Here is a 14,537-nt window from a genome sequence, read left to right as displayed (position 1 = left end):
AGTGGAGCTTTTTTTCTAGAACATTAGACCGAGTGACTGCCAGCTTCCTCAGACAGTACAAAACAAGGGCTGTATTTGTGTCGACAAAACACCACTTGTGCTTGGAGTTGTTATTTCTAAGTTTCCAGGATTCTTCAAACTTTTCAATGCTTTTAGGGCAAAAACTGTAGTTATATTGTCTAATTTTCTTAAAGATAAGCATCAGCTTATTGTTATTTACTGCAGTTTTTATTACTTAAGACTTTAAACTTTGTTTTAAACTTTTGTGAAAGATTTGGTTTCTCTGGAGCCCTAAAAGAAGATGCTGGACCCGCTGATGGAGGCGCGTCGGACTGGGACTTTGAGGCCATGTGTGGGCCGGGTGCCGTGGTTGCTGCGCTGGGTGCTCGGTAGTATATGCGTCCTCACCCTGATAAACTCAGCCACCGTCCTGCTGCTCCTGTTCCAGAACAGACAACTGGGAAAGCGCATGGCTCAGACAGAGGCTCGAGTAGAGGAGCTCTCCCAGAGCTCTGTGGTAGAGTTCATGACAGAGATGAGCAGAGATCAGAAGGAGATCCAGGAGGAGCTGTATCAGTCCTCCCGGAATAAAAGGAGTCAGGAGCTAAGGCATGCTCAGATGCTGACCCTGGAGATGGAAGAGGGATCAGGAGAGGATCTGGGGAAGGAAATTACAAAAGACCTTCAGCAGGAGCCAAGCCATGAAAAGAAACAGAAGGGGCACCAGTATCTCGCTAAGCCTCCCACCCATCACAGGACAGGCATACACGACAATATGATGATGATGATGACTTACTCCATGGTTCCGGTAAGAAGGAACTAGGAAATAATAATTTAAAAAAAAAACTTATAGGAGGGTGTTGTTTATGTAACTATAAAAAAAATATAAAAAATTGTGGGAGACTAGAGTTGAAAAATCAAAAACAAAAATCTAATAGTTCTTATAGTGAGAGTGAAAACATGTATTAACCTTTTCACTACTGTGTGGCCAGGGGGGAAAAATAAAGTAAATAATGATATAGGATGCATATTTTTTAAACATGTGGGAGAAAAATACAAAAGCAGAAATGACTTATGGTCCTAAATTTGAAAAAAAATCTTCTTCTTGTACTTACAGCAGAAAAGTAACTCACTGCAGAATGATCAGAATATAATTACTTATATAAATTTGTTATGAGGGTGGAAAATTAACTACATTAATTTTGGAATATTACAGATTATTATAATAGATTAATTTGGGATTGATATGTGATTAAATACATGCATTAGTTTTTTTGCTAAGGTGTTTAAATAAAGTATGGGAGTAAAATATGTATTGTAGTCACATTTGTGGACTCTTTTGAAAAACAATAATTCTAAATAGTACGAATATCATTAGATTTCATGATACATCAATTTTATGATACATGCAAGTTCAATCAAACTGAAATGTTGTGAGGTCAGAGATTTACACCGTGATCTCCAGTATGAAGACAGATTCATGATTTCAATCACACTGATTGTATCTATCATCTTTACCACTGCTGCTGTTTTCACACTTAAGGTTAAAATCTTACTAGACATCTGTAACAGCACAAATGGAGTCTGTCTCACTGGTAAGTGTGAGTCCTTTTTAATGGTTTTCATGAACCAATTAGTATAACAAATACATTTTTGACAATCCTAACTATTCAGAATCACCTTTTTGTTTGTTAATGTTTTACTGTATCTGTCTTCAACAGGACCTCCTGGACCCCCAGGTAAGCAATGAAGTATTAAATTAACTATAAAATCAATCAATGTCATGTCAATTAATATATGATCTCTCAGTGAATATGAATGATATTTTATGCGATAACGTATAAAATTGTATATAGAAATAATATAGTAGATAAAATGTGCATTAAATAAGAAATTACATTAACATTGGTAATTTCAGGTTTGCCAGGTGTAGATGGAATACCAGGATATAATGGAACAAATGGAATTCCTGGTCTGCCAGGGGACACTGGAACACCTGGAAAACGAGGGAAAAGAGGTCAGATCCATTGAAGAATCAGAAATTCTCTTCATTACACCATTCTCTTCGGTCCATTAAAGGGCTGGGAATTCTGTCCATTACACAAAGTGAATATGGAAACCAATGTAACAGCTGGGAAAACAGCTCTTCAGAAACACTCAAACCTCTAGCCATTACTGCTGGAAGTGTCTCCATTCACTTAAACGAATAAAAATTATTTTATGTCTCAGACACAAAGAAGCACAAAATCTGCCTTTGAGAAGCCTGTGGAAGGAAGTGGGGGCAGGTTGGGGGGCAGTCATAGCTGTGGTTTTGAGCCATGCTCACTCTATTGTATATAAATGGGAGTCCACTGACATTGCTGATGTGCTAGGACAGTGAATCACAGAAGACACATGAATAAAATTCTTTATTGCATGGCTGAAAAGCTTCTGGAAAATATTTGAATTGATTATAAAAATGATGACTGATCTGAAAGGGTATTTATTAACAGTGGTTGTATAGCCTTTATAAAGAGTACATAAATATAGTCAGTTGTGAGATAAGAAAGTGTCAGTAAAAGAACCTTTTTTAATACTTAAAAAGATTTTTGACATATGACATTCCATAAATTCACTCTTCCATTTGAATAAATGAAATCAAGTTGAGTCAAATGAGTTTGAGGCTATTCATGCACTTACTGCTTTTGGATTAACTTAAAATGGACCCAGAATCAGTCTGATAAGGTGAGATATACCTGACCTTCTCTTTTAGGCCCTCCTGGGGAGAAAGGGGACTCAGGTGAACCAGGGGAGAAAGGAAATCCTGGACCACGTGGATTAAAGGGAGAACCTTCAAATGATGTGATTGTACAGGGTAAATGTCACCAAATTTCCAATTAAAATTAATTAAAATCAGCTTTGTTGAATAGAATGCTATACATTTCACTTCAAAATTAACGAGTAGGAATTAAAACATGACATGACTTGTCCACCACATAATATATTATGTATATTAAATATTCAGTATTTCATAGGTTTAGTAGACCATTCTACTTTGAAACCATCACTTACTGTTCAGAAGCTTTAAAGGCTTATGAAACAGAACAGCTGAAAATTACTACACATTTTCCTTTGTTTTATGGAGTTTTGCACTATTTTATGCCTGTCAGGACCACCTGGTCCAGTAGGGCCACCTGGAGCCCCAGGTCCCATGGGCCCACCTGGACCACCTGGACTACCCAGGCTCGTGAGGAACAGAAGCCACCGAGCACATCTATACACTGGCCAGACAGCTGAAGGTTAGAGAGCAACCACAGCCTTTGGAGATTTAAAGGGCAATACAGCTAAGAAAGGACTATAAGCTAACATTTGGGAGGTGTAATGTAACGGTGTTGACTTTTGTCTGAGAGAGCAAGTGTAACGTACTGGTACTATGACTCGTCTGAGACAGCAGGCATTACCTGTAATGGTGATAAGACTGTTGTCTGACAGAGCAAGTGTAACATGTAATGGTGCTGACTGTTCTCTTAGAGAGCAGGTGTATATTAATTGTGCTTTGACTTTTGTCTGACAGAGCAGGTGTAGCTTAAGATGCTGTTCGATAGACGATAATAAGGGACTGCATGTCAAACAGAATTACTGTAGGCCTACTGCTATTATATTATATTGCGACTATGATATAATAAAAATAAAACGGTTATGTAACATGGGTAAGAATCAACATTATTTTGAACAAAAGTATTTTTATTCGTTGGACCGTTGAAAGCTGTGATTCATCACAGCATGCCCAGTACACTTATCTGGAACATCGGAAATTGGTCAGAATGCTGACAGCTCACACTAAAATTTGTGATTTGTAGGAGGGCTTATTTATTGCAATTTTGTCATGCAAATCAGATTCTTGGTTAAGAGTCTCAGCTGTTGTAAAGCAGCTGATTCCTGCCATTGTTGTCTCTCTATAAAAGGCTTCCTTCATGGAGCTCCAAATGATGACACCACTAGGCCAGGATCAGGAAGCAAGGCCTCAAAGAATGGTACAAACATGAGTCAAAGAATGGTACAAACATGAGTCAAAGAATGGTACAAACATGAGTCACATGCTCATTTGACTTGCAACAAATAACAAAACATATGGTTTCATTTTAACTTGTTCCTCTACATGTGGCAGAATGTATCATCAGGTCAGTTGAGAACCCAAAAGATCTGGCCAAAATGACCAGCACGTTTGGCACATGGATGGAAGACACAGCAGCACCGCATGATAAAAGGATCTGGGTGGCAGAACACTTCTCAGGTATCTATCAGACAGTCAGAGATTCATTGTCCATTATATTCTATACAACATCTTTGTTTACATTGTTCATTTAAGAAATAGAAATGTATTAGACACCAGCATTGAGATCCACTGACAACTGAAGGAATCCAGCAGTGACATTGGGCTCATATTTAACCAGTTTTTATAATAATTATTTTGAATTAATTAGCCCATCTTGTAGCTCAGATATGGTCATGACCATTCAAAGAATGTAATTTGTAAAATGAGTAGATCTGGAATGGGAACTTATTTATTTTCCTATCAAAACTACTGCTTCCATTTAATTTCCTATTAACTATTTATCAAGAAATGTATCAATGCTAACTAAGTGAAATGATATTGTCAAGTGGACACCTTAGTAATATTGAGTATTTGTGTCCATGTTTATTCTGAACTTGTCTTCTGTAGGTCGTATTGTAATGGAGTATAAAGACATGGCTGCATTCCAGAACAGCACCAGTGAGTCCATTGACGTGAGGAAGGTCTACCTAGGCTGCGGCCATTTGGTCCACAATGGCTCTTTTTACTACCATATTGCTGGGACATACAATATTGCCAAGTAAGCTAGTTTAATGAAATTTTGTCATTTATTTGTTTAGTGTCCATGTAAGTTGTTGGACTACGTTTCTTATAGCAAAATCTTCCAAGCTGTAACAAAGATTGAAACCAAACTAAAATTGTCAAACTTTCACAGATTTAATCTTCACACCAAGACCTTGCTTATGCTGGCCGTAGAGAACGCGCTCTACCACAACCTGTCCTACCTGTTCAGGAATTCAAAGACATATTTTAAAATGGCAGCAGACGAAAGTCGTCTTTGGCTCATCTTTGCCTCCAGCATCCATGAAAATGTCATGGTGGCACAACTTGATGAAAAAACCTTCTCCATCACAACATACATAAACACCACCTACCCCAGAAGCAAGGTTGGGAATGGTTTTATTGTCTGCGGCATACTCTATGTCACTGACACCAAAGACATGAAAGTCACCAATGCTTTTGACCTGTTGAAAAAAAAACCACTCAATGTGAACTTTGATATGTGGTCCCCAGCAAGCATCTTAGCAATGCTTTCTTATAATCCCAAAGACAAACACTTGTATGTTTGGGACAGTGGATACGTTAAGTCATATGAACTGCGTTTCCTTTCGGATGACTGAATTGGTCAAACCTCCTAATATAAATAACCACGGGGTGACAGCACTCTCTAAAACCAGCCTGGCTGGGTAATCTCAGTGCTCATTCCAGGGACACCAGAACAATGCATATACAAGTGCTGGATTACAGTCAAATATTGCTTCTTAAAGTAAACCAAGTTTATTTTTATTTTGTGGCAAAACAAAATGAAAATATAATAAATCTCAAATATTAAATAATATCTGAGTTCTCACTACCATTATTAGTTTCATCTTGCAAGCTGAGCAAATAACAGAAAACATTAACAGTAAATACAATCAGATTAAAATCCAAACAGAGGGCCAGTGTTTGTTTTAAATAACTTGTTTGTATTGATGTTTTTTATTTGTATAGATACTAGATATTATTCCCCTTGTGTACAAAATATAAGGGTATGGATTCATGTTGATATGACTTATGCATTTTCTAATGACTGACAGCGGAGATTCTCCACAGAATAAGTGAGGCAAGATGTTTTTGTACCTGTAACCGGTTTTGTAACACAATGTATATCCGTTATTGAATATATATATATATATATATATATATATATATATATATATATATATATAAATAAAATGTTATGAATATATGCATTCACATAAACAAAATAAATAAATGGATAAATAAATTCTCCCTCTGAATTAAACTGAATTTAATAAAATACTTCAAGGCCAGTTAATCCTCTGGCAGTAAAATGGGCTTTAAAATGCTCCTTTTGAAATAAAAAGAATTTATTCAGCTTACTTACAAAGGTAAAACTCTGACCATGGCAGAACCATTCTGTTCTTCCAGAAAATTCCACCTGGGCTTTTAACTGTGCACATCCTCACAGACAGTATAACCTTTTCAATAAATATTTGACAAACAAGAAGTAAACATACTGTTTAGTACAACACTCAGATACATACAGTGGACATGGTGGCCGGCAGACCAGACACAACACAAAGAGATTTTAATAAATACCACGCACATCCAACCAAATATACAACTACTCCAGCAGTATGATAAAAATAAAACAAAGTAGTAATAACAACAATAATAAGAAATGTTTTGCTGTTTATATATATATATATATATATATATATATATATATATATATTTATATATATATTTATATATTGTGTATGTATGTATTATTGTGTATATTCATACATAAATATTCATTTAAAATTAGTTCAGATTTGATAATTTGATACTACTTGGCCACACATAGCCAGACATTCATTTGTATACAAGTTTTCCCAATAACTTTTGAACTCTTTAAAATTTTATAGTGTCTTCAGATGTAAGTGCAAATATTCATAAATGGATTATACATTTAATAAAACAAAATGGCCAACCTATTTGGTGAAGCACTGTAACCGTACAATTCTAATGTAAAGGCAATAAGTTACAATATACAGCAGTCTGTAAAAGAATAATCAAATCAAAAACAATCCCCCCCCCCCCCCCAAAAAAAAAACCTAACCGCATGTTAAAAAGAACAACAGTAATAAATAAACACTTTGTGCAACATTTGAAACTATGTCTCTGGTCTCAGCGTTTGAAAAATAAAACCGTAAAAACATCTTAGATCACTGCAGAAGGGAACACAACCTCCTCACGATGGGATGTGGCTTCAGTGCAGCTGCTAGTCAAGCAGGCATTTCCTAACAGGACAGAGAGACAGGCTAATCAGCAACCATTAGGACCAGAGGGAAATGTGTCGCAGATAGGGACAGGATTACCTGCAGCTGCAGGGCAAGGTAATAGGGGAAAAATGGCATTAACCAAAGCTAGGGAGGAGAGCAAGATGTGTTCGACAGCAGTTACAGGGGTGAGGGGGCTTTTGTCTATAGCTATAGGGAAACTCAGTGAGATGTTTTTATCAGCAGCTAGAGAGTGAGACAGGTTTATATGAACACCCTGATCTGCTGGGTGTGGGCGGCGCCCCGTGCCATGTCAAACGCTACAGGGTATGAGCAGCTGATGAGACAAATAAATAAAAGTCAGAGCCAACAATCTGATTCACAGCAGAGATCACCGACTGGATACTGAAGCACAGTGCTGGTAGATAAAGATGCTAAAATTGATCAGCCGCGGGCACAACATGACAACAGATACACACTTAAAAATGTCTGCATTGAGCACTTTTACGTAGCACAATCAACAACCTTGTGGAAGTACTGCAGTAACGAGTTCACACATGCATAGCTTTCCTATGATAAACAACCTAAATGACGAGTCTGCACCTGGGCCCAGTGCTCGCTCAGTTACAGTAATCATAACGGTCACGAGCGTGACTTCACATACGCTTTCACGCTTTGTTAATTTAAAAAAAGAAAAAAAAAGTCACGCAAAGTTTGTCTGTCGTGGTTTCCAGCTGAAAAGACGAGCAGGGTTGCTGTTCGAGAGCTTCTGCTGTGTCTCCTCAACATGGCGGTGTGTTTACAGAATGTCGAATATGCTGGCGGGGATACTGTAGCGGTCGGGGAGCACTCTCATCTTCAGCGTGCCATCAGCGCCGCACGTGAAGATGCGGTTGCCGGGACGAGTCTCGATCTTCATCACGCCCGCTCCGATGTTGCGGAAGATGGATTGCTTGGCATGCTCGTTGCTGAAGGAGTGCATCAGGCCATGGCCCGTTAACTTCCAAACCTGCACAAGCGCATTAGGCAAAGCTATTAACTTCTGCAGCACTAGCAGGTCAGAGGTAAACCAGTTTATCTTTCAGAGCTATAACAGATTAGATAGAAAACTGCTTAATCTTTGTAACTGGCCAAATAAATCCTTGCATCTCTATACAAGACATTGCAAGTCCTAAGTGTATATGGGGAATGTGTGTTTTCTAACTGCAGTGCAGATGGCAGCGTGACCACCTTCATGTTGCCCTCGGCTGAGCCGGTGATGAAGAAGTCCTCGCTGGCGTCCATGGCGAGTGCTTTGATGGTGGAGTCGTGGGCCTGGAAAGTGTGCAGCAGCTGCCTCTGCCGGATGTCAAAGATGCAGATGAAGCCCTTCCTCCCTCCTGAAATGATCAGCTGCTGCTTTGGTGCGTACTGCAGGACTGTGGCGCCATTCTCATGGCAGGGGAAGGCTGTGCACATGCACACACGCCCCCACACACAGACACACACACCCACACACAGGCACACACACCCATTAGAGAGACGTGTGCACCCAGACAGCCACACACCCAAACCAGTCTAAAGGAAAGGTAAGACTGCTGTATCAGAATAACTGCTGTTTAAACTATTACTGTGTTATTGTCTGTCAGTCTACAGCAACCAATGGAAATACAATGATTACCATGGCCGTGACGGAATGTACAGAATGTCAGGAGTGTAGCTTACCGTGCACCATGCTGTTACTGGGTGAAATCAGTGTGTCCCAAAGGCAAACATTCCTGTAGGGGAAAGTTCCGAAACAATGAACATTGGGGTGGGATCCCGAGAATGAGAACATTACTGAATGTTGTCATGGGACCCAGAGGATCAGAACGCTACTAAAATGTTGGCATGCAGAGGGATGGCACCTGCTGTCGTTGGAGTGACCCGCAGTTGCGATAAGGCTGGAGGACGTGATGAACGCAAAGTCCCCGCATGTTTTACTGTGACATTGCCAACTCTGAGAGGGACCAAAGCATACAGAGGCAGAGGGAGGGAGGGATGGCAATAGGAAGGAAAAGAGGAAAGGGCAGATAGGGGGAGGAAACAGATGGAGGGAGGTAGAGAGAGGGAGAGAGAAAGTAATTTCACTTTCATCTAGAGAAAAGGCTTAATAACGATCATTCAAAGCATCTCAGAAAGGTGAGACTATATATATATATATATATATATATATATATATATATATATATATATATATATATATATATATATATATATAATTATTTGTGTTATATATGTATGCAAAATATGCTCTGCATTAACATTAAAGCTTAGCTTTTTTCCAGGAATATTAATAGCTATGATGATGATGTGTGGCTGGCTGAATAGGAGCATACAGAACCCAACAATTGGCTGTTAGCCCACTTACCAAATATGGCTTGGGGTTTGATGAGGCTTGATTGACTTGCCACAGGCTTAAAAAGCCTTCGCCATCTGCCACTCCACACTGCAGACAGAGAGATGGAAAACAGAATACGGCTTTTCACGCTCTTGTAAGGAGAAAGGAAGATATTATCTGTCTGACGCCACTGAGGTAATAAAAGAATGTTCACAGGCAAAAGAGGCCTAACATTGCGTTAGACATATTAATAACGTAAAACATAAAGGAGTATAGAGAATCTTTGTCCTTTCAGAATGATTTGCATACAGGGCCTCTGTAGAGGCATCTGCAGGCTTCAGCAAAGGATCCTGGGTAGGCTTTGGTGGACCTCAGGGTAAGATATATGACTTTTCCACCGGGCTCAGGATGGTACAGAAAAACAATCTTCTTTAGGACAAGGTTAAGAGAAATCTTCTCTTGGAATGTGGTGGTAATGAGTTACAATTGGTGTGGGTGTTGAATGTCAGTTTGCATGTTGACTAATGTATAGTTTGGATGTAATGGTGGCAAATGCAAACCCTAGTATGTAAAACGGTGGGGTGAATACATAATCAATTCTGACCAATGTATAAAAATGTGGGTTCTTTGTTGTTATACATTCTCTAATGTCTTAATAATGCTTGTTAACGTTAAATGGCAATAAAAGATGGACCAGCTATTCTCTTTAACTAATTCTGAAGTCTGCATCTTCATTTTATAGTTAAATGTTTAACTTTACAAATAGCTGACTGGGGATTTAGAAATGACACCATAATGGGTTCGCAATGGGAACTGTTAAACTGATCATTACAGGAACAGCAACAAGAACATGAACGCACTCATGACAGACCGTTTGAGATTTAAACCCTGAAGCTCCCAGTATACCCAGCACATCTACACACTCACCGTATACCCAGCACATCTACACGCTCACTGCCCCATAGGCATAACCGGAATTCTCTATTCTTGACCGTATAAGCTTTAAGTTGTATACTCAAACATTAATCCAGTACGGATTTACACTTGTGAATATAAAATGTGCGATGCAGTTTACAACACTTTGCCCCCCCCAACCCCTGAGAATTTTTTCCTTAAATTATTTGAATTTATCCCTCCCTTCCAAAAGCAGGACCTTGGGTTCTTTATCATGTGCCTTTGGGATGTCATCATATGTGGGCTTGTACATTAGGTCGTAAATGAAATGACTATGAAGTTAAAGTGCAAACTCTCAACTTCAGGAACATCCATACTACTAAGGTAGACCGGATAGTTTGCCATTCATTTCTGTCTTGGTCAGCTGTGTCTTGCTGCATCAGTAACTCATTCTGCCTTCACCAGCATATTTAATAGAAAAACTGACCTTTCACCTGCACTCATTGGCCACTTTATTAGGTACTTATGCTTTATAGATGCATTTTCTAGGCTGACTTTTGTCTGTGTGTGTGCGCGCGTGTATATATATGTGCACCTAATTGCCCTATGAGTTAAAAGAGTTGTAGATTTTGCTTTTGCGTGTGTGTGTACCTTGTTGCCCTGCGAGTTGAAATAAAGGCGTGTGACTCTGGCATTTCCTGCCTGTCGGAAGCAGATGAGTTGCTGTGGACGATTCCACTCAAACATCCTTACGCTTCCATCTTGAGCTCCAGTCATATCTACAAATACATGAAGCACATGCATAGGCATGAACACACACACGCGCGTGCACGCGCACACACACACACACACACAGGGAGAGAGAGAGACACACACACACACAACAAAACAACCTTAAAACATACAGCATAAATATTTAGTAGCAGTGCTTTTCACTATTTGTAAGGGACTCAATTTAAAATGTTAGAGAACATTTTTTGGAAGAAATTCTCAGTGAAGGTAAAAGAAATAATAAAATTAACTCTGTGAAAGTTCTGTTTCTCAGTATCAGTCCCTGTGGTAACAGTTTTTCACCACTGAATTAATTATGAAAGTTAATTTTACTTTTTCTGAGAGGACAACAATGCACGTGTAAGTGCCATAAACAAACATAAATCTAAGTGTAAAAGAAGGAGTTCTAACAGTATATGAAACTCTCATTAAAGTTACTTACAATATTGGTATATAGGATGGGAGGTCATTCTCTTCACATTGTTCAAGTTTCTTTTCACAATCTGAGGGACAATCATTTGATTAATATACACAAATTCAGTTCTAAGTCAGTTTTAACAAATTAAAGATGGATATGGGTCATGTGTATATGCTTGTCCTGCTGCCTTGTTTCACTAGCCCAATGACAACTGCAGCTCAGAATGAATAGATGAGCAGAGGAGAAGCTCTCCTTTCGTTACCCAAACACTGAAGCACTTCTGGGGATGCAGAACGCGGGGGAACACGGGGTCGGCTTTCGGCCTTTGTGAGAAAACCCAGGCTAAAGACAGCGTGAGCGTGTGAGCGTGTGTGTATGTGCGTAGTTTATCTGTGGTGGATTAAGGCCAGACGGGAGCTGGGCTTGGGATCCAGCGATGACGCAGGCTGCCACCTTGGTCTGTCTGGTAGTGACTGTTCCCTGTTTCCATCCTAACGGGACACTGGGCTTATCTCTGCTTAAATAGACTCATCACAGCGCCTGTTTAGACCACCCAGCGCTGTTTATGTTATGCTGATAAGGGTGGAAATAAACTATACTAAAACCTCTGATTGTGCCTCTGTGTCTAACTCATACTCTCTCTCTAGTAGTGTGTGTCACCAAAGGTCTCCTTTTACAGGGTTCTCTCTTTTGATTTAAGGGAATTAAACTGAAACATCAAACACATTTTGAACCACAAGATGCCTGTTCCTATAATGGAGTAACTGTCATGCACAAAATCAACTGGTTTTTGTAAATTTCTTTTCATTCTTTTTAATTTTGATAAAATTTGAAATTTAAGCTCAGACATCTCATCACTATTATTTGTTGAGTAAACCCAGTATGTCTTAAACTGAAAGATCAGATCAGAAAACAAAATGAGATCTGATCAGCCAGTTAATTATAGATAAACAGACCAATAATAACGACAACCTAACAGTCTGTCCAAATGTAGACTATGCAAATACACACACACACACACACACACACACACACACACAATTCTCTCTCTCTCTCCCCCTTTCACCCACTCATACCACGCTGGCGCCCATGCTGGTCAGTCCACTGCCAAGCCAGGGCATAGAGGCGGAGACTGGCATTGGGTGAGGGGCAAATGGTCCAGTGCTGGCTTGGGCAATGTTGGTGTGGGAGGAGCGATAATCATCATCAGAGCTAAGGAGAAATGTTTTTAAATATTTCAGTTTAGAAAAACAAAATAATAATAATTATTAGAAATATTTAATTTGATGCATGTTTCACTGAAATCACAAACAAAAACAGAAATCATTTGGTGGGATATTTAAAATAATCAGTACAATCAACATTTTACATAAAGGCTTTTAAATGCCACAAACAAGAACATAATCATAACTATATCTATGTGTAGTACTGTAAAATATGCATATGCTAATTAACTAGGACAACTTATAGAAGCTCCCTCGCCATACACACATGCAAGTGAATTTTTATCCTGTAATTTAAAAATAACAAAATCTGCTAGTAAAATGTCTTTCTTGAAAAAAAGGTTTATTTAGAGTCACTGCTGAGAACGGTGAACCAATCAGTGTTGCATCTGTACTCAGTTTCTAACATTCAACACCACAAACCTGGATGATCTATCAAATTGTATTTGTTTTAAAAAGATAGTATGTTCACAGTTTAACTCATTCTGCATTTCCCCACTCAATATTCATCTTTTAGAGTGGCAAGCGCACACATCCACACACAAGCCCACACACAAGCATGCAACCATACATGCACACACACAAACCCACACCTGCGTGACTCCTTATCAAACTCCTCGCCAATCCAGGTGTATGGCTGGGTGGCTAGCAGAGTGGACACGTCCACCTCCTGGACATCATGAGTGGAGGCCAGCACGATCTCACTGGGGTTAGCCTACACACACACACACACACACACACACACACACACACACACACACACACACACACACACACACACATATATATACACAATTGAGAAACAAAATACTTATTTAGAATAAAAATATGACATTTTTTCTTCCTCCATATATTCAGAATTGTTTAGCCTTGACTATCAGGTCTGCTAGCAGACATCAATCTAAAGCAGACGGACTGTGCCTTTCACCTTATTGATGGCAAACGCCATGATAATGTCTGACTCCTTGTGGATAATTTTAGCCTTCCCTCCGGGATATCCGAGATCAGCTTCCACCTTCACCCCACACACACACACACACACACACACACACAAAGTCATTTCTTTCACCTGGTTATCCCACAGTGTTAGGTGTTTTATACAGGCTGTTTCTGAGCATGCCACAGATGATGATCTGTGGCATCACAAGGCAGTGGTTAAGGTACTTGACTAGTAATCAGAAAGTTGCTGGTTCAAGCCCCACCACCAAGTTGCCACAGTTGGGCCCCTGAGCAAGGCCCTTAACCTTCAGTAGCTCCATTTGTACTCAGTCATAATTGTAAGTTGCTCTGGATAAAAGCCTCAGCTAAATGCCATTAAATGTAAATCATACAGCTGAATGGTTATTTGGTTAATTGCTGTGTAATTGGTAAACGGGCGCGGTGGATCTGGGGCTTGGTCTCGCAGATGGCTTTTAGTGTGCACACAGGTTAGTGGAGTGAAGAGAGGAGAAATGCTACCGTGCTCAGGACCCATGAGGAAGGAGAGTCACGTGTTAGCAAGTGTATGTAAGCGTGTGCATCTGTCTACTCCCATCTGCTTGTGTGTATGTGTAGGGGTATGTGTGCACGAGATCACAGCAGGTTCACTAGAGAGAAGCCCAAAGCCTGAAAGAAAACGTTATGGAGTCAGTGTCACACACACACACTCAGTACTACCTTGTTCACTTTGTGAGTCCCTGCTATGCAGTTTTGTGTGAGGTACTCCATATGGCCCTCTAAACACTGTACAGTGCACATCACAACACACACAAAGCATAAACACAAACACAGC

At 39.5% G+C, this 14,537-nt stretch overlaps 2 protein-coding genes across 14 annotated transcripts in view; one reads left to right on the top strand and one right to left on the bottom strand.

Moving 5' to 3' along the window:
• Positions 1-6,032, top strand: gldn (gliomedin). Its single transcript, XM_035525752.2, has 10 exons — positions 1-808; positions 1,544-1,595; positions 1,722-1,739; positions 1,919-2,017; positions 2,753-2,854; positions 3,150-3,278; positions 3,945-4,013; positions 4,148-4,273; positions 4,703-4,853; positions 4,989-6,032. The coding sequence occupies exons 1-10, from the start codon at positions 302-304 to the stop codon at positions 5,452-5,454; spliced, it is 1,719 nt and encodes a 572-aa protein (XP_035381645.1). The 5' UTR covers positions 1-301; the 3' UTR covers positions 5,455-6,032.
• A 503-nt stretch (positions 6,033-6,535) lies between these two features.
• The window catches only part of dmxl2 (Dmx-like 2), a 56,961-nt gene continuing 48,959 nt past the window's right edge, over positions 6,536-14,537 (bottom strand). For 9 of the 13 annotated variants that reach the window (XM_081715938.1, XM_081715939.1, XM_081715943.1 and 6 more), the window contains 11 exons: positions 14,423-14,488; positions 13,695-13,781; positions 13,360-13,481; positions 12,620-12,755; positions 11,568-11,628; positions 11,006-11,133; positions 9,491-9,568; positions 8,988-9,079; positions 8,806-8,858; positions 8,332-8,549; positions 6,536-8,110 (listed from right to left, as the gene is read on the bottom strand). In XM_081715938.1, the coding sequence (XP_081572064.1) occupies positions 7,901-8,110; positions 8,332-8,549; positions 8,806-8,858; positions 8,988-9,079; positions 9,491-9,568; positions 11,006-11,133; positions 11,568-11,628; positions 12,620-12,755; positions 13,360-13,481; positions 13,695-13,781; positions 14,423-14,488 (1,251 nt within the window). In that variant the 3' untranslated portion in view covers positions 6,536-7,900. The remainder of the gene's footprint in view (positions 8,111-8,331; positions 8,550-8,805; positions 8,859-8,987; positions 9,080-9,490; positions 9,569-11,005; positions 11,134-11,567; positions 11,629-12,619; positions 12,756-13,359; positions 13,482-13,694; positions 13,782-14,422; positions 14,489-14,537) is intronic. The other 4 variants (XM_081715941.1, XM_027009863.3, XM_027009864.3 and 1 more) reach the window with 1 other exon arrangement.

The sequence above is a fragment of the Electrophorus electricus genome, chromosome 6 (genome assembly GCF_041902795.1).
Source record: "Electrophorus electricus isolate QZ-2024a chromosome 6, ASM4190279v1, whole genome shotgun sequence".
Classification (NCBI taxonomy): Eukaryota; Metazoa; Chordata; class Actinopteri; order Gymnotiformes; family Gymnotidae; genus Electrophorus; species Electrophorus electricus.
Note: the sequence above shows the minus strand (reverse complement) of the source record. Positions and strands in the feature narration are given on the sequence as shown.

Bases quoted from the DNA above. Each gene is read 5' to 3' on its own strand.
- gldn (XM_035525752.2), top strand. From the start codon at position 302: ATGCTGGACCCGCTGATGGAGGCGCGTCGGACTGGGACTTTGAGGCCA. The intron at 4,014-4,147 runs GTACAAACATGA...TACATGTGGCAG, and splicing joins AAGCAAGGCCTCAAAGAATG to AATGTATCATCAGGTCAGTT. The intron at 4,854-4,988 runs GTAAGCTAGTTT...AAACTTTCACAG, and splicing joins GGGACATACAATATTGCCAA to ATTTAATCTTCACACCAAGA.